Below are 19856 nucleotides of genomic sequence, written 5' to 3'. Positions count from 1 at the left end.
TCTCTCGGCTCTCTTCTCTCAATCTTCTTGTCTCGCCTCCCTCTCTTTCTTTTCAGTCTTATCTCTTTTTTTTTTTCTGCTGCTGTGTTGTTATTACTGCACCTACTACCTTACCTCACTGCTGCTGCAACACATTACTGGCATTACAAAATTGCTGCTGCTGCACCTGCTGCCTTACCTCACTGCTGCTGCAACATATTCCTGCTGTCATAAACTTGCTACTGTAACATATTTCTGCCGGTACAAAACTGCACTGCTGCACACTGCTGCCTTTACACCACTGCTGCTACTCTCTCTACAATTGGCTGGATGTATCTTCTTCAACAAAAGGTGGACTACAACCTCTTTATTTTAGAGAACCTGGATTTCTTCTTCTCTCCTCAGATCTGAATAACAGTATGGTAAAGTGCTAAACTAAATCCTCCCCACCTCCCTAAATCCCTATTACATATATTGCAACCCATTGACGTTGAAGTCTGCCCTTGCCCTTTGTTTATGCCTATTTTATCGATTGTTGCATATCTAATTTGGGTGTCTAAATGGATTTGTGTTGAACCTAATATTCATATGTCGTTTGTTCCATTCCCCATGTCCCCACTTGAAACTTGAGTAAGAATTTATGTGTTTTTCCGTCTAGATTAATATTGCTTTTGGGTACTTTGTTTATTAGTCTCGCTTTATCTTGCATGCTTAATCGTGTTTGCTGAGATTCTTTGGTCTTATTTACCTAAGCCCCTTGAGTTAACCTACCTAGTTAGTTAATCTTGTAGGAGACGTAGTTATCTAGGAACCCCCCTACATCATCTTGGGCATGACTAACCACTCAAAGAGGCCATCCTTCGTCTTGAAGGCTGTCTTCCACTCATCTCCCGGCCTGACCCTAATCTGGTGGTACCCGCTCTTGAGATCTATCTTCGAAAAGATTGAAGAGTTGGCCATCATATCCAACATGTCATCAAGCCTAGGGATAGGGAACCTATACTTGATGGTGATCTTATTGATGGCCCTACTATCAACACACATACGCCAGGTGCCATCTTTCTTTGGCGTGAGCAAGGCAGGTACAGCACACGGGCTAAGGCTTTCCTTGATGAATCCCTTTTGCAACAGTTCATCCACTTGCCGTTTGAGTTCGGCATGTTCTTTGGGATTCATTCGGTAATGGGGTAAGTTCGGGAGAGAGGATCTTGGAACTAAGTCAATAGCGTGCTGGATGTCACGCATAGGCAGTAACTTATCAGGTAGTTCCTCAGGGAATAGCCTCTCGAATTTCCTCAACAAGGGTTGCACTTCTCTAGGAGCCTCAGTGAATAAGCGTGACCTATCGGTATTACTCTGTACGGCAACTATAGCATAAATCACCCATGACTCGTGACACTCTCCTTCAAATTGTTGTTGATTTAAAATGTTGAGTGTTTTGGTGGGGGCGTGTTTGGATGTACTTCCCTTATGTTCTGGAACCCTAACTTCCCTAGGGAGACTGGGTGTCAGTCTGATCTTCTTCCCTTTGAACTCAAAGACATAGGTGTTAGACTTCCCGTAATTGGTGACATCCCGGTCATATAACCAGGGCCTACCTAGAATGATGTGGGCAACATCCATCTCTAGGACATCACACCACACTCGATCGTCATATCCTGCAAAGTGTAGGGGAACTAGACACCTCAGATTTACGGGAATGGTGGACTGATCAACCCAGGCAACCTTGTAAGGCTTGGGGTGGGGTTCAGGTTTAAGGCCCATTCGAGCAACAGTGCTCTTAGCGACCACATTCATGCAACTCCCGTTGTCTATGGCTACGCGGCAGTTCTTGCCCTGATGACATGTGTAGGTGATGAAAATATTAGTTCGTCGCCAATCGTCACTATTCTTAGGTTGTGAGACCATGCAATGCACAATGCCGAGCTTGAGGTCACCGGCCTCCTCGGTGTCCTCATCAGATATGGTCTCATCTGGCCTATGGTCCTCATACTCATGGTCCTGAAATCCCTCTTGGTCACTTTCCTCATGGGTCTGCTCTCCTATGTAAAGATTCCTATTGGGACACTCTCTGGAGAAGTGACCAAACCCACGACACTTGAAGCACTGTTGTTGCCCACTACTCTTGGGCGCTTCTCCCAAAATTCCTTTACCCTTGTTGTCAAATTGACGCTGTGGTGCAGCAGGGGGTTTTGGGAATCCAGTTGAGCCTTGGGGTGGTTTTCTAAATTAGGACTCCCCAGCTTGGAAGTTCTTCCTCTGAGAATAAGTTCTCATGGAGGATTCCACCTCAAGGGCTATCCTGAAGGCCTGTGGAACGTCTCGCACCAGGTGGGGTGCTATACGAGACTGAATTTCGGAGTTGAGCCTGGTAAGGAATCTGGAGAGTGTCTGCTCAACATCCTCTCGAATACGGTTTCTAATTTTTAATTCATTGAACTTGCTCATGTACTCGGTCACAGTCAACTTCCCTTGCTTGAGGGTATTCATTTCATTCAACAACTGGAGCCTATAAGTGATAGGCAAAAATTCCCTCTTGAGTCGCTCTTGCATCTCTACCCAGGTGGTGATTGGCTCAAGTCCTAGGTGGTCCTCCTGGTACTCTAGGTCTGTCCAGAAGTCCTGGGCAGCTCCAATAAGCTTGAACTTAGCAAACCAGTAGCGGACTTCCTCTGGCATATCATAGAAATCGAAGTACCTATCCATCTGCTTGATCCAATCCAGAAGGATCCTAGCATCAATCTGACCATCGTAGGTAGGGGCGTCTACCTTAATCATCCGTCTGACATCAAAGCCCCTATCATGATGCTTATAGCCCTCATCATCTCCATATTGGGTTTGGCGTCTTGGCGGTGGGCCTCGACCCTTAACCTGATCCCTACCACGCCTTAGTCCTTGGAAGTTATCCCTTATCTGGTCATAACCGTCAGTCTGGTTATTTTCGTTTAATTCCTCAGGGTTAGGGCCTCTGCCCCTAGGTTCAGTGCCAATTATGTTACGGCCTTGCCGTCCATCAGGGTTTTGGGCACTTGTCTCAAGGGCAGCCAACTTATCGGTAACGGCTTGGAGATGAATAGCTTGTGTTTCCTGTATGGTTTGAACGGCTTTCATGAATTCAGCTAGTTGCTCCGATTGGGTGGCGGTGCTAGGAGGGGCAGATATATCCTGGTATACACTACCACTACGAGTGGACATAAGGAGATGGGCAGCCAAAGGTACGGTTGCCACCAAAGACTTAAGGTCTACTCAGGATCTCCAATTGAGATAAGCAGTTAGCCCTTTCAATCTTGAGGTCAGAAATCTCCCTCTTGAGTATATGCTTTTGAAGGGAATAACGTCCAATGCTATTTGGTCTCGCCAACTTAAGAAAGAAAAGGGTGTCCTCTAATCTATGGTATCGCTTTCTTAGCTCAGACTCGACCACGGACAAACGGTGATGGAGACTAGACCTCAAAAGATAAGACATGTAAACAAGGGACAACAGTACTTAATTACCCTCAACCTAGACAAAACCATACTCTGATACCAAGATGATGTAGGGGGGGGTTCCTAGATGACTAGGTCTCCTACAAGATTAACTAACTAGGTAGGTCAACTCAAGGGGCTTAGGTAAATAAGACCAAAGAATCTCAGCAAACACGATTAAGCATGCAAGATAAAGCGACTAATAAACAAAATAGCCAAAAGCAATATTAATCTAGACGGAAAAACACATAAATTCTTACTCAAGTTTCAAGTGGGGACATAGGGAAGGGAACAAACGACATATGAATATTAGGTTAAGCACAAATCCATCTAGACACCCAAATTAGATATGCAACAATCGATAAAATAGGCACAAAAAAAGGGCAAAGACAGACTTCAACGTCAATGGGTTGCAATATATATAATAGGGAGGTGGGGAGGATTTAGTTTAATTCTTTACCATACTGCTATTTAGATCTGAGGAGAGAAGAAGAAATCCAGGTTCTCCAAAATAAAGAGGTTGTAGTCCACTTTTTGTTGAAGAAGATACATCCAGCCAATTGTAAAGAGAGTAGCAGCAGTGGTGTAAAGGCAGCAGTATGCAACAGAGCAGTTTTGTACCGGCGAAAATATGTTGCAACAGCAATTTTATAACAGCAGGAATATGTTGCAGCAGCAGTGAGGTAAGGCAGCAGGTGCAGCAGTAGCAATTTTGTAACGCCAGTAATGTGTTGCAGCAGCAGTGAGGTAAGGTAGCAGGTGTAGTAGTAACAACTCAGCAACAGAAAAAAAAAAGAGATAAGACTGAAAAGAAAGAGAGGGAGGCGAGACAAGAAGATTGAGAGAAGAGAGAGCCGAGAGAGTAAGGGAGGAAAGAGGCGAGAGAGAAAGATGAGAGAACGAGAGAGAGAGAACCGTGAGGGGTTTGGGGGTTTATTCTTGTTTTCAATATTCTTCATTAAATTGAAAATAAACAATGGCCAATGGCCTTACACTTAAAGAGAATAAACTTCCAAAAATAAAAAGATACTTAGAAACTCAATTGCATGAAATAAAAACTACCTAATAGATCAATATAAAGAAATCCTAGTTTCCTAATTGTGTAAGACAATCAAATATCACTAGATTTAAAGCAAAGTACTAGAATCAAATAAGATTTGGTGGGGTCCACAAAATCTTCTAAGATCTTCTAAAAATCTGGATCGATCTTGGGACCCAAAAGATCTTCTTAAATCTTCTAAGATCTTCTAAAATCTGGATCGAGCTTGGGGCCCACAAGATCTTCTTCTTTCTATTCTTCCAGCCACAAAGATGGCTGCTTCTTCTTCTTCTTGCGCCTGTACACTTTGATGTCTCCATCACATGTGGATTACATAGGAATTCTATTTATACAAATACTTGAGTGTACTTTTTCTCGTGTAAAATTTGATTAGTCCACTTTTACAGGTGATTCTTGAAGCAGCCCTGAATTTGTTGCTTTCTTGTGTTTCCACTCTGAAGAATCGTCATGTGGTCTCTCTTTGTAGCAACCAGCTTCTGACATCCATGGTCTTATTCAAAGCTTGGATCATTCTTCCAGACACTTAGGACCAATATGGTGAGATGTCTGAAGATACTTGTTCTGCCATCAGAACCTTGCTCCATTATCCACTCACATCTGCTGAAAATGTTACTCCATTGAGCTCTTGCAAGACTTCAGCTGCTGATATAAAACCTGCCTTTTGGGGGTGCCACGAGGGGGGGGGGGTGGGAGAGCTGTGATGATGAATATATGACCTTAAGAATAATAAGCCATGCCAACCAAGAATTAACATTGTAGGTTGCAAGTTGGTATAGAAGCTCAAGGAAAGGCTGATGGTTCCATCAAGTAATACATGTCCGGTCCATAGCTTGGCTTTCCATCGAAACAAGCAGCATGGGATGGTCTGTATACCTTTCCCTTTCTGTCCTTTGATCCTGTCAGAGTATCCGAATGCTCGAGTGGGCAGAGAGGTTCATTATACTCGCAATATACTTGGATGGCCCACCTAGCTAGTTGTCCTGGCTGTCCCCATATTCTTTCCTTCATTTGCTATGTTGCTCATTTGTTCCGGTGATCACAGACCGCCCATGGGGGCGGAACAAATTTCTTCTTTGTTGCTTAGCCCCAATGATGAATGAACCTACGAAGGGCATTTTCAGGGAGTAGCCAGCTTCCTTTTTATGTGATGTGAAGTGTTATATGAAAATAACAGCTTTTCTTGATCGGAATATGGATAAGATTAGAGATGCCATCATTGGGGCAAATTATACAATAAAGGCTGATGGTTTCATCAAAAAGCAATACACTTCTGGTTGGGAAGGGTTAATTGAGCTTGTTGGAATCGTTTTCAGTGAGGTTATTGGGGCAGGGGTAAAATCTATCCTCAATACGGTACTGCTTACCTATTCTGCACAGTAGATTAATCTGACCTCTCTTTGCTGCGACCCCCCCCCCCTCTTTTTTTTGGGGTCAAAAGAGGTCAAAGGAGGGGGGGGGGGAACGAAAAGCCTTAAGGTGAAGATGGGACTTGACTACTCGGTTGAGAAATCTTTGAGGTGCTATTGACAAAGTCTATACATTACATGCATCAGCAGCTCGCCTACAATATGCGGCCTTCAAAAGGCAGTGAGCCAACAAGGCTTCCTGGGTGTGGCTTATCAAATTTGGCATCTTTCTGTGATTTGGGTTTTATGGCAAGTCATGATCAGTTAAGATATGTAAGTCAAGAGTTAACTGTAGGGCACATTGTGTTTCTACCATAATTTGGTGTGGATAGACTGTTCCAAGTTCGTATTCTCTGGTGGTGTCTCTTCTGGATTGGGTGGTCCTTGTCAATTATCTCACTTCATCATGGCATGCCTCAATCATTAGATGGCCTTTTGTAGTAGAGTAGTCTACCTGTTGGTTAATTCCTTTATCTAGTCTCAAGAGTCCAGGCATTCTCTATACCTCCTTACTCTCATCTCCTCCTTGAGGGTAGGTATTTGTTCCTGGTGGCAGAACCCAAGCTGATACATCTTTTTTCAGGTCTTTCTGTGAGTGGAGTGGATGGATTAAAGTCTAATGAGAAAACCCTGCAAAAGCCTGTTGTGTCATATATCCAGCATTGAGTGGAGGGAAAAAGTCTTCATGAGGGTATTCTGGCAAGTACAAAGTGGGGTTCATCTGTTTAATTTTAGTAACCCTAACTCCTCCCTGAGTGAGAACTGACAAAGCCTTCCTACCTCTAATTTTGGAATGTGGATAGCATAATGTATGTTGTCCTGGATCACTGGATGTAAGACTCATCATGTGAAGTCATCAATGAGTGCATCTCCAGGATCAATCTCTCATTCTCTTTGTGTGTAAAGATGTGTAGAAGCATTGAAAAGCATCTTCAGGATCAATCTACTGTATTGATACAGCTATTTTATTTTATGATGCTAAGTGTAAGAAAGATTTTCATATGTATAGTTTAGTTAATGATGCCAAAGTGTAAGAAAGATTTTCATATTTCAACATAGTCCGTATACACTTACATTCAGTCCTTCCATGTCACATTCGGATTTTTTTTTTGTGTGTGTGTGCAGGGGATCCACAGATGAGTCAAAGAAGGACCTCTGGAGGGCCAAGATGAGGCCAAGATGATCAAACACTTATTGGAAAACCGGAAAAAGTACATAGTGGACTAATAGAGGTGACTTTTTAGATGCCGCAAGGGGGCTTGATCGGTCTTGATCCACTGGCCAAGTTTATGAGCAGCACTCTCCAAGGGAGCAGTGCCACCTACCACGGCAGACCCTAGATCCAAAAAAGAAAAAAAAGGGGGGAACGAGTCAGTGTGCAATTATATCTTTGAGGTTTGTCTCATTAGGATCTCATGATGATTGAAGCTGCTCCATGTGATGATGATCCCCTTGGTTACAGCAGCTACAGTGAAGTCAGACAGGGAGAGACAGAGATAGATAATGAACTCATGGTCACCAACTCATAATTTTTGACAGTCTATTGATATGAGTCCCGTCCACGTTACTATAAATAGGTGAAAGGTGATGGGACCATGTCAGGCTCATCTGTGTCTCCCTTTTTTTTTTTCTCTCTCATCTGCTTTACGCATCAAAAACCAAATTGATTTGCCTTGTGAGGCCATGTAGATAAAATGAATATTACAGATGCCGCCAAGGTTCTAAAACTCGGATCTGTCTTGGGATCGGATTGTATTGAACAGATTTATGTTTTTAATAGAAATTAATTTATTTTTATTATGTATTTATCCTTAGACCATACCAATGTATTGGGATCGAAAAGATTGGAACTAAGATCGATCAATATCATTTTGAATTTGCCAATCGTGATCAATTATAACATTTCATTGGACAAAGTCGATAATAGCCACCCCTTATATAATACCGTATCTCATTTATCTGATAACTTGGCTTAGGGATTCACCTTCACGATGGCTTAAGGAATATGCAGCCTATAGGAAATATTTTGGATTAACCATTTATCACAATTTAACCACAAAATTCAATCATTTTTGTTTTCATGTAATGCCATACACTTCCATGTATATCCATGCACTCCCATTAGTCCCATACATTGTCTTTGTAGTCCCATTTTGTGATGGTTTATTCTACAATGTGTACAATTCCGACTGGGTGAAAAATTGAAATTTGAGGGGACAATGGGGTTTTTTGTCTAAAAAATTCTTGCTCATCGAGGTTGCCACATGGAGAAAATGGTACATGGTTTCAAAAATCAAATGTAATCAACATGATGATAACAAGTTAAATGCCAAAAAATAAAAAAGAGGCTTGTACAATTTAATATAAATAGATTCTATAACTTTATTGCCATGGATGCAACTCTATGGGTAGAGGCCTACTTTGTACAGTAGGGACAGAGAATGATGCACCTATGGAATCTCTTCACTATGCATAAAAGGAAACTAGGTCCTATTGAGAAGAAAGTTTCTCTTCACAGTTCTCCTTAATATTATCTCTAGCAAATATTCCAGGGGTAGCATCAAGGAAATTTCCCCTCAGATCATCAACTCATTAGAAGTTTAGAGTTGTTGATTAGATGCCTCAAAACATGGCAGCATTCAACCTTGCATTCCTTAACAACCATCCCAAAGGGTCAAGCCGTACATTCATGAGCAGCAACTTTCGGAAGATACTGAAGAATTTTTTGAAAATTCTACAAGATCGATTCGTTCTTTTTTCTCTAACAAATAGACATTTTAACTTTTACAAAAGGGAAAAAAAAGTTTTCTATCCTATTTGATGAAAGGAATTGATTGAAAATCTCTGTTAAAATTACTAGATGAAAAATGATAAAAAATAGAAAATTTCATGATTGATCTCCAATTATAAAATGCTTTGTTGAATGAAGAAGAATCTTGTTTCAAGATCATCTATTCCTTCTACCACACTCCTCACCAAAACAAAAGCCACATTACCAAGCCAAGTAGATTATCAGATACTTCTTCCTTTCCCTTGGGTTCACTCATCTTTTGATGTAATAAAAGAGTGAAATAATGTCTTCTTTCTATCGTCCTCCCGCCAAAGAAAGTCAATGAAGTTAGTTAATATGAGAATGAGTTTTTGTTCCGTGTATGAAGGAAAGTCATGTTTATGAAGTTTTTCTAATTTTGAACCGACGTATGGTGAGAGGAACAATTGTAGTTGATTGATATCTTTTTCGAAACAAATGAAAAGAAAACGAAAGATGAAACATAAATGATGGGTCCACTAAGAGGGCTTACTTAAGAATAAGAAGAGGAATCTTATGTAAATACTAGGGAACAAAATTTGATCTTATCCATGGGGATTCCATAAATATATCATTCTAAAAATAGAAAGTTTGAAATAATTGGGTTGGACGAATTATCCAAAGAAGATCATTTAACCATAGATAAGCATGGAAAATTGAATGTTTCTTACCAAAACCCTTCTTCATAGCATAAGTATATCTATACGGGTTCCTTAGAGAAATATGTTGGTCTAGTGGAAACAACTACAAGTTTTATCTAATCATTTACAATGAATTAGATGATCATCCTGAAAAGGCCTTTATTTTTGGTAAGTAACATCAATAAGCATGAGTCTATCTTATCTTCTCTTCTCTCTTCATATTATATTCCAAATTTTCAAATTGAAGGCAACTTCTCAATCTGGCTCTACTTGTTGATATTAAGTCTTTGAACAACATGGTGACCATGGTTGGTTCCTAATTGAATGAACTTAGGGAATGAAAGGTCGTGGTGTTGTCGGGCACTCCTAGATTGGCGAGAGGAATCCCTCCTACCCCTAGTATTGAGTGATCGTAGGTGCAAAGTTGTTTTTTCTTGATGGAGGAATAATATTGAGAGGATAGCCACAACCCATCCAATGATCAAATCGGGACCACCCACCCTCCAATATATATTACCAATGGAAGGAATGTGTAAACTTCCATGAGGGGAACTCCCATGGGTCATGGCATTCTTTCATTCTAATCAAGTTGAGCACAGGAATGCCTGATCTTTGAGTGCAATTTAAAACTTTGTTTTACATAGTTAGAAGTAACCAATTAGGTGTACGATGAAACCTAAGAATCAACCGCTGATCCAATTTAAGTACCTCTACAGGATATAACTCAAAAGGTACCTATACTTAAAATTGGGATTGGGATTCTTTCCTGAGCATTGATCCCCCATATTTCTCCAATAGTTACTTGGATGATCAACAAGTGTTCAAGTGATGACCCAACGGTTTTAGACACGACGCTTCTATTCTAGTCGATAGAAGTACAACCGTTGGATCACTGCATAAACTAGTGTTAATTGCCTAAGTAACTATGGGCAGATCTAGGCAAAATCAGTGGCTCTCGAGAGGAGCCAGATACTTAAAATTGTCATTGAAGAAAAAATAATATAATGACTGCTTTGAATTTGGAAACCTAGTCATTCCTTGATCTGAATTTGTTTAAACTAGCCAGAATCACCTGTCTTCTTGAACTCAATATTAAACGGAGATTTTTTATCTCTATGCTTTTTGTCGCTGCAATTCGTACAAGACCCAAGATTGTACTTCCCAAGGGACGGTCACCTCATTTGGAGCTTTTTATATACTCATAAAACCCAACTCAGAAAACACATTTACAGATCCCTAGTCCTGCCTTTGGCTTATCCACAACCTCTTGTCTCCTTTTTGTTGACCTCGTTCTCATGCCCAAGGAACCAAGCAATTGGGAAATCTGCTCCTGTGCCGTCTCTTGATTCATGCCACCTTCTCGGGGCTGTTATAAACTTGGAGTCGTCATGAGACTCATGACTACATTATGATTAGCTTCTCTGGTTTAGTGCCCAACATGGCATGGTACTTTATTTGAATCTCAGTTTCCCTTTCATTACTACTCGAGACTTTGAAGAGATTGGCTAGGCCAACTTAGCCTTAGCTGTACGGGCCATTTTACCTAAGTATTCAATCTTTTGTTTGAGTTTTCTCCAGACTGATCTGTTAAATAAGACATTATTTTTTATAAAGAATAAGATTTTACTAAGTCAAGTATATGTAATTGCATCTAATTAGGGTTTACCTTTAGATTTACTTAAAATAAATGAATAAATTCAAAAGGTATCGTACATGACACTTATTTCTTAGAAAGTTAAGTTCCATTTCTAATATGGAAAAACATTTGCCTATGTTCTTGTGTCATGATGATCTTGAGAAGATAGGAGACTTTGGGAGTCAAGCTTCCGTGCTTAGTGACTTAGGAATAGAATGAGAACAAATTAAAATAATGGAAACCAAGGAGCTTTTGAGGCTTGTCGTGATCCTCGACTTGCTAGGCACGCCTGCCGATAATAGAGTCGGTGATTAAGAAGAAATAAACAGGTAATTACCGACATTAATGGGCACTGTGTAATCCCAGCACAAAGGAGGGGATGGAGAATTAGAGAGAGAGAGATACAGATTAGAGAAGTAAAGTCCTTTTCTGGAAAAAAGGACTAGAGAAGTCAAGTCAAAGGAGAGAAAAGTAGTTTAAGGTGTTTGAAAATTTTGGTTTATGTAATAATGGCATGTTTATGAAAGTGGCACATGCTTTGGTTCCTTTTGTTAAGGCAAATCCTCTCTAAGTAGAGCCAGAGGAGAAGGGTTCCCAGACTTCCCAATCCCCATAAACCGCATGCTTCATGAGGCTTGGGTACCATCAACCTCCGTCCTCCAAGAAGACATAAAAAGATCAACCCCACGCCAACCCCCCAAGAAAGTTCTTTTTCTAACCTCACTGCACTGAATATTGAATAGTAACCATGAAGTCTCTAAATTTTTAATTTTTTTTTTTTTGGGGTTGGGGGTGGGGGTGGTCTGGGGTGGTGGTGGTTTACATAATAGGGAAAAATATCCACTCTAACACCACCGACCTTTCAAGGGCTGGTGCTAGAATGCGTGTCTAAGCCCTCCCTGCCCTTCGATGATCGTTGGAGGGTACAGTCATTGGAGAGGAGCCGAATCCACAAAATAGGGTGATAGAAGAAGTGTGGACTAGATGTGGAACGACATTGTAGAACACAACCTTCTGTGCACAACTGCTTTACTACACTATCCACCTTCCAACTGCACTAAGTAGTTAATCCCTTAAGGAAAAAATTTCGTTGTTGCCGGGGTTGCAGCTACTTAGCTGTAACCTCATGGTCTCAGCCAAGGGAATGGAATCCCAAGGGAAGGTCTAAAAATATCTACTTTAGGTAAAATTTTTCATCCTTATCCCGAAGATTCTATTCCCCTGACAGTTACTAGGGGTTGCAGTCAAATAGCTGCAATCCTGGCAACAACCAAGTTTCATTCATCACTTAAGGCCCTAACCCTTATAAAGGAGAAACTAATATTAAAGATAATATTTCTTGGATTATGACTACCTTAATTGCTTTAAAATAAGAAATCCAACACTCAAGAGGTAATTTCATGCCTAAGGTCATGTTAAGGGTGTCAAAATGGAACTGCGACTGAATATTTGAATTGGATCAATTGTTTACGATAGAATCAAATTGGACCGTAGCGAAATCACTTGATTTTGATTTAATAGATTTTATTCCCCGTTTGGTTTGATGTGCATCGGAAAATTGACGATTCTAAACTAAATAGGAAATAGCAAAACCAGACCTAATAGAAACCAGTAAAATGGGAACGAATAAACTTAACAACCTAATAGAAACCTATAAAACTGGACCAAATGCAAAACAATTTTGATTCCTATCTGGTTCCGTTTTGATTTACAACTTGTGAAATGTAAAAGCAAACCCGTTTTGATTTACAATTTGTGAAATGTAAAAGCAAACCCAAACTGTATTGAATAACCAAAACTAGATTGATTGATCACAGACCAATGGAAATGCCAACTATATTCCCAAAAATAAATACTTTCTTGGGTGACAAGGATAAGGCTCCCATTTAGGATTAAGACTAATTTTGAAACTTGAAACCTTCTTTGATTGCCTTTTGTCTTAATCATAAAAATTCTTTTAGTCATAAGTGTGAAAAAATATTTTCAAATTAATTTGAAAATGATTTATCATATCTTATAATAAAAGTTGTCCTTGCTTTCGTACATTTTCGTATATACATGAAATTACAAGATTTTTTTCTCGTTCAGAAAAAAAATGTATTATATTAAAAAAGTTCAAAAAATATAATAAAATTACAACTTATTTGACACTTTAAAAGGATATCATTAAAGAGAGAATATGGAAAAATAATATAACAACAAACATTTTAAAATTGATGAATATGTAACATTAAGAAAATGGAGAAAAAAATTGAGCCAAAAATAAGTTACATGAGAGAGAGAGAGAGAGAGAGAGAGAGAGAGAGAGAGAGAGAGAGAGAGAGAGTGATCCTAGTTAATTATGGATTTTTTAATTTTTTTTCGTAGAAGATTTAATTATGAATTTTAAACTAACAGTAAAATGACATGTGGATGGTGGTCAGATGTGCAAAGTAGGGTAGGAGCATAATGGTCCTTTCGACTAATCAGGAACAATTTTTTTTTTTTTCATCTTTCTCAAAAATGTTGTAATGCTTGGCTGCATGGGCATGATTTGTGACTCAGGATCCTTGATCTCGTGAGATGGAGGTTTCAGACGCCAACAAGTGTCGGAAGATGATTGGTGCACCATATTGTGGGTGTAGGAGCATCAGAACCGTTGGTGCATGTTGATAGGTGGGTGCAAGTCGGAAAGAGAAGCGTTGCAGTATAACGGCAATTGCTAATTTTGCCTGTAGCGTTGCCAAGTTCTGTCCGATGCATGTGCGGGCCCCAAGGCCAAATGGTATGAACGCCATTGGATGATTCGCGGCCTGGGTCACACCTTCAGAGAATCGAGCTGGGTTGAATTCGTTCACATCGTGGCCCCACAATGATTGGTCATGATGAACGGCTAGAATTGGTACCAGGAGTTCAGTTCCACGTGGGATTTTATAGCCACCAAGCTCCACGTCAGCCTTGGCCCGTCTTATCGTCGCAATGGCTGGCGGGTACAATCGGAGCGTCTCGTTGACGATCATGCTCAGCTGCAAAATTACCAAAGAAAAAAAAAAAAAGTAGAGACGTGGAGCAAAATTGTAAACAAAAGTTGTTTAAATTCAACATTCCTTTATGACCAAATTATCCCTATCTCCAAGGGCCTTACTTCATATGACAAATTTTTATGATAACAAAAATGACATATGTGACAATTTTTCTTTTCCTTTTCCTTTTTCATTTCTCATTTTTTTCTTCAATTTCAGGAATTAATAAATTGAATGGGGAAGAGATCTTTTGGGAGTATCCAAGAGTATGATACAAAGGCCAATGGTAGTACATATGGAAATATCAATAGTGTCAGAGAATTCTCACTTTTCGTAAATGGTGAACTAATCATTTCACTTCCTTAGTGTCTAGACATATTCCCACATTTTGGGAGTCCTTTTTTTCTTACTATTTTACTATTATTAAGAAAAAACGATATACACATCACCTTTGGTATATGCTCTCTTATGTATTAATATCATATCACTTGTAATAAATCTACGGACAAGAGTTTTTTTTTTTTTTTTTTTTAATTTTTGTTCCGGGAGAGTGCCCCTTACACTTAGATACAAGTGACCCAAGAGGGGCGGCAGCTCCCGGATAAAAAATTGTCTATGATAACATTAGAAAAGGATACTTTTGTAATTTAGGATCTAGAAAGGACAAAAGTTTGAGTTGTGGGCGTATGATTGCTGAATGTTGGGGCCCTTTGGGAGTGGGGTATAGAGAGAGATCCTAGATGATATTAGAAAAGGATAATTTAGTAATTTAGGATCTAGATAGGACAAAAGTTTGGGTTGTGGGCGTATGATTGGTGAAGGTTGGGGGTCCTTGGAGAGAGAGAAAGAGAGCGAGAGAGAGATGAGGACAAGTCCAGTCTCGCTCAGAGAACTACTTGACACAACAGTAGTACTAACCGTCTTGAGCTTGTGGATGGCGTCCTTGGAGGGGGAATCACGTGAGCCACACACCCTGAGAACCTCATCACGTGCTTTCCGCTGCCACTCTGGGTGCATTGCCAACAAAACTGTGATCCATGTCAGCAAATTGGAGGTCGTTTGCTTCCCAGCGAAGAAGAAGCTCTTACACTCCTCCACTATATCCCTCACTGTGATCGCCGACCCCGCTGCCGGAGAAGAACCATTTTCCGGTAATGATGATCTCTGCTGCACCTTATCACCATCAGCTCCGGCTTTGATCATCAGCCCCAGCAAGTCCTTATGACTCTGGAATCCCTCAGGTGTCTCACTCTCATCCCCTGAATTCTCCCTCCGCCGTTCGATGAGCTTCACAAGTGACTTCTTGATCTCTCTCTCCAAAATCCAAGAATTCCTGTTCTTCTTCGTCGGAATGAATCTGAAGAAAGTATATCCAACCCAGAGATCAAAATCAAGTCCTCAAAATTTTTTTTTTCATTTAATAATTGGTTTGATTAAAGATGTAATCCATCACCTGTAGCCAGGAATGAAGATCTTCTCGAAAGCCTCGGCGACATAAACCATCTGCTTAGCCTGCAATCTGAATACGGCCTTTCCTTCTTCGTAGCTGCTGCCGAAAGCCGTACAAGTGATGACATCCTCCGTCAAGGTCTGAAACCACTCTGACACTTCAATCTCTACTTCTTCGCCGCCGCCGCCGCCGGTGGCGTCCGACATTGCCGACCACTTGTCCATCATCTCCTCCACCTTCTTCCCCATCACGGGTATCAACATCTGAATTTATTCATTTTTTTATTCAAATTTAAATAAATAAATAGAAAATAAAAAACCCATTAGTTTTAAATCACTTAATTAGAAATTTAGAATAGTAATTAAATTAAATAACTTACTTTGAGATTATCCATAAAAAAGGTGGGTTGGATGATTTTTCTGTGGTGAGCCCATTTGGCACCTTTGAGGGTCAAGAGACCATCACCTTCAAGCTGTCTCATGAGTGGGTGAGACTCATTCTTCTCATAGAATTCCGACTTAAAGGAGAAGATCTCTCTTATGAGCTCTGGATCTGATACTGTCACTCGAGCAGTGGGTCCAAACCATACCAGAAAGGTTGCACCTGAAAATAATAATAAGATTCATGAACCCATTGAGCCACCATCCCAATCCTCCATTATCAATCAACCCTTTCAAGTTCCAACTTCAAAAATGGTTAATATAGTGGTAAGTAAGACATAGCAACCTCTCTCTCTCTCTCTCTCTCAAGTTTCCAGCAACAACAATATGCATGAACATGGATGGATATGATGATACAGTAGACCCTACAACAGAGAGAGAGAGAGAGAGAGAGAACCCCAAAAAAAACAAAGAGAAGAAGACAACCCATAACAACCCACTACCAAACATCTTCAACTTCAGTATCAACATTCAAGCTCAAATAGAAACAGAAAGAAATATGGAAGTGAAAGAGGAAAAACCAAAAGTTAATCCACTTGGTTCAAATTTTTCCATTAGATGGTCCCAAAGAATAAAACAAAGAATTATTGAAAAAGATCCCCAAAGTGATGAGAGTTTTCACATCCAACCAAAAGTTTTTTTTGGAATTCAAAAAGGAGAAAATTAGCAGAGTAGCAGCAGAAGAAAATAAAAAACAAAAACAAAAAATGGAAGAACAGAACACAAGGACCAGACAAAGATTAATTAGAAACCCAATACACAAAAATCTTTTGGGGAAGTGTTTAAACCAGAACACATCGAAACTTTCAAAATCAGGATCTGAAAATATCAATAACAGAGAATACCCAACTCAAATAAGACCATAAACAGGAGATTAGTAAGAGAAAAATGAAATGGAAAAAGGCAACAAAGCTAAAAACCCAAATGGAGGAAGATAGAATAGGAGTAGAGTAGAGTAGAGTAGAGTAGATTAGATTACCATAGATTTTCTTCCAGTGATGATAGAAGGAGAGGACCCTAGGGACTATGTTATGAGAGAGAGGCATAGGGTGTGAGGAGGCCTTTAACATCATCCCCATGAGCTCCTTAATGTTGCCTATGAAGAAACGATAAGGAGGGCCTTTTATTCCTTGCTTTGCGAAATGCTCTTCGATTCTTCTGGGTCTCCACCATAGCAAACACATCACCTTCAAGAGTAGAATTAACAATAAGAGGGATAGAACCAGAAGCCAACACCAGTCCAAGACCTCCTTCATGCTTCAACTTCAATCGTTCCTCTCTAGTCTCTACTTAGCCAACTAGCCTTGGCTTTGTATTTTCTGTTCCTTCCTTACTCCTCTTTTATTGCTTAGAAAGGAGAGAGAGGCGTTTTGTGTTTTATAGGAAGAGGAGGATTATGTGTAGGGGCCGCCATGGGGGAGTTTTAAGGGTCAACGAAATGGGTGCTTTTCTAAACAATAATTCCTTCTTGATAACATTGCCCTTTTTCTTTAGTAAGGAAGGAAAATGCATTATGTGTCTTTTTTCTTTTTTTTTTTTTTTTTAATTTAAGTTCCTTATAATTTTGATAAATGTGACCATGCTTCAGGATTGAAATGTCAATTGAGCTGTACAACTCTTTTCCTTTTTTGTGGTAATATCCACACTGAAGTCATATATGGACACATTAGAGGTCAGAAAAAAAAAAAAATCATTAAACACTTATTACTTACTATTAACCTAATATAACTACTATATTTCAATAAGGGTGAGGTAAAATGATCGAATCAACAACTTTTCTAGGACTTACGGAAACTTCAAACACCTAGTTGCCAACCACTGAGCTAAATACTCATCCACGAGTTTAGAAAGGTGATCTGTATAAGAATATATCATGTCATTTATGTTTTTGTCTTTCCTATTCATTGTCTTACATACATCTCTCATTCTCACTCAATATATGCGTGTATAGCTGAGAGATAACTATCTTATTGCTATACAATTATTCCACAATTAAAGACTTGACTTTTCAATTAGTGCACTATTAGCAAAGAGAATCTGTGAGGCGTTATACTAAAATAGTATATTCTAAATTAAATAAGTATGTTTATGTGTCCTCATAATATATTTTGTGTGACCAACAATAGAAGGTACTTTTGTCAGAAAACTTCAAGGAACTTCCTCAGTGAGAAGGAGATATTTTGGTCATTTTGCACAAATTTCAAGTAAAGGTATGATTGGGATAACAGAGGAGAATGAGTTGTATATCTATCTGTTTATTTTTTTTTTCTTGCCAGCTATGAGTGGTTACTATCATAAACATCTCTTACCCCTGGTGGGATGCATAATCATCAGTCACTGCATCAGTGCAGTGAGCATCGAGTGATTGGGAGTCCTTTGAGACATGTACTCTGATATTCTTAGTCATCAGATGCTCACTAAACCTCATCATTCATTGTAGTTAGTTTAAACCTGATGGAGTGGGTCATTTCTTTTTCTTTTCTCGGTGATAAGCCAATCACTAGAATCATTCAGAGTCAATAGACATCAATTATCTCCTCTTTCCACAAAATGTGGGCAAAACCAATCATAAATGGTATTAGCTATTAGCTGAAAATTTGCTACAAATTTGAAAGTAGGGAGAGTGTGATTGTTACAAGTCATTTCTTTTCTTCTTTATAGATATTCCCATGATGTAAACCTTCAATATTTAGTAGAAGAAATCTTATTCTAATTAAAGTATTGACTTTAGGATAAGAAAACTTTTGTTGACATCTCTTAAAAGTGCTTTATAGAAAGGTATAATTTAGATGCCTAATCCCTTAGGAGAAGGTAGGTACAGAATAAGAGGATAAGAGAATTTCTTATTACATTCCTTAAGGTTTTTTATAGAAAGATAATCCCTTGGGAGAAGGAAGGTAAAGAAGAAGAGATCCTTTTTCATTTAAGTGTTAGATACTGACAGGAGACATGCAAAAAGTAGCCACTGAAGAACACGTTCAGAGTGGTCAGTGGAGAATCAGAGAACATAATTGGAGCTGAATTACACCATCAACCCACATCGGCTTCTATTTCTTGGTATTCACTAAACACTCTCATTGATTGACAGTGGCAGAAGAGACTAGAGAGGGTTCTAAATGGGCAGAGCGGCAAAGAAGTGTGGTAAGTAAGCCATTAGCTTTTGTTTTGAGGAATTGCAATTCATCAACCCTGTCGGTTTATGATGTCTTTGAATTCCATATGTGGTAAAAGTAGGTTGGTTCAGATGGATCCTTAAGGAGTCGGGGTTTTTGGTAAATTTCTTATATAAGGTTTTGCTATCTATTTGTAACGATTAAGCAATTTGAAAGAGGTGCAAAGATAAGCACTGTAACTCTATTCTACATTGATTGTGAAGTAGGTCTCATCTCATCATAGACACAGACAATCTTGTTGAACCACGTAAATCTTTATGTTCAATTGTGTAATTATTGTTTACAATTTCTATTCATTTTCGACATCATTTTAGCTAGGGTTTCGTTTCCACGAACACTCCCACTACTTATTGTGCAATAGCTCGAAGAGGTTGAGAGGCAATTGGTTAAAGGGTTTCCTCTATTACCACCACACACAATCCTCCAAATAGAGACAAGTGTATGGAGGGATTGATATGCAAAAAGGCTTGAAAGGGTTCCTCCGAATAGTGGAGGATGTTGGGTTATGCTTAAAAGTTAAAATAGAGAGAGGCTCCCATTTCTTTTTCTCTTGCCAATATACATATGCCTTTAATAGAGAAAGTAGAATCACTTTCATTTTGTTGGGAGTTTAGTCCCACATGGGCTATTAATCATCTTATAAGCCCTCCTCATACACCTAGGAGTCACTGCCCGGCTTCTCTCAACCATTGGATGCATGTTGGGCTTCCAATGACATTGGAGAGGATCCAATTCCTCTATAGTACGTACTCCACACCCAGCGTGAGAGATGTTAGTTCTAATTTTTTTTTTTTT

General features: G+C 39.4%; 2 protein-coding genes across 2 annotated transcripts in view; one reads left to right on the top strand and one right to left on the bottom strand.

Annotated features, from left to right (window-relative positions):
• LOC122073434 overlaps positions 1 to 7707 on the top strand; it is a 30930-nt gene extending 23223 nt beyond the window's left edge. Inside the window, exon 5 of the mRNA XM_042638021.1 lies at positions 7036 to 7707. Coding sequence (XP_042493955.1) covers positions 7036 to 7082 — 47 coding nt within the window. The 3' untranslated portion in view covers positions 7083 to 7707. The remainder of the gene's footprint in view (positions 1 to 7035) is intronic.
• Positions 7708 to 13335: 5628 nt separating this feature from the next.
• On the bottom strand, positions 13336 to 18204 carry LOC122074965 (cytochrome P450 734A1-like). Its single transcript, XM_042639966.1, has 5 exons — positions 16868 to 18204; positions 15828 to 16051; positions 15452 to 15711; positions 14917 to 15355; positions 13336 to 14001 (listed from the first exon to the last, which is right to left on the bottom strand). The coding sequence occupies exons 1-5, from the start codon at positions 17142 to 17144 to the stop codon at positions 13537 to 13539; spliced, it is 1665 nt and encodes a 554-aa protein (XP_042495900.1). The 5' UTR covers positions 17145 to 18204; the 3' UTR covers positions 13336 to 13536.
• Between the last annotated feature and the right edge of the window lie 1652 nt (positions 18205 to 19856).

This window comes from Macadamia integrifolia, chromosome 3 (genome assembly GCF_013358625.1).
Source record: "Macadamia integrifolia cultivar HAES 741 chromosome 3, SCU_Mint_v3, whole genome shotgun sequence".
NCBI classification, from domain to species: Eukaryota; Viridiplantae; Streptophyta; class Magnoliopsida; order Proteales; family Proteaceae; genus Macadamia; species Macadamia integrifolia.
This window is presented reverse-complemented; position numbering and strand designations above follow the sequence as displayed.

Excerpts from the sequence above, each read along its gene's own strand:
- LOC122074965 (XM_042639966.1), bottom strand. The coding sequence starts at position 17,144 with ATGAAGGAGGTCTTGGACTGGTGTTGGCTTCTGGTTCTATCCCTCTTA. Across the intron at positions 16,052-16,867 it reads TCACTGGAAGAAAATCTATG|GTGCAACCTTTCTGGTATGG; the intron begins GTAATCTAATCT and ends TATTATTTTCAG. Across the intron at positions 15,712-15,827 it reads TTTTTATGGATAATCTCAAA|ATGTTGATACCCGTGATGGG; the intron begins GTAAGTTATTTA and ends GAATAAATTCAG.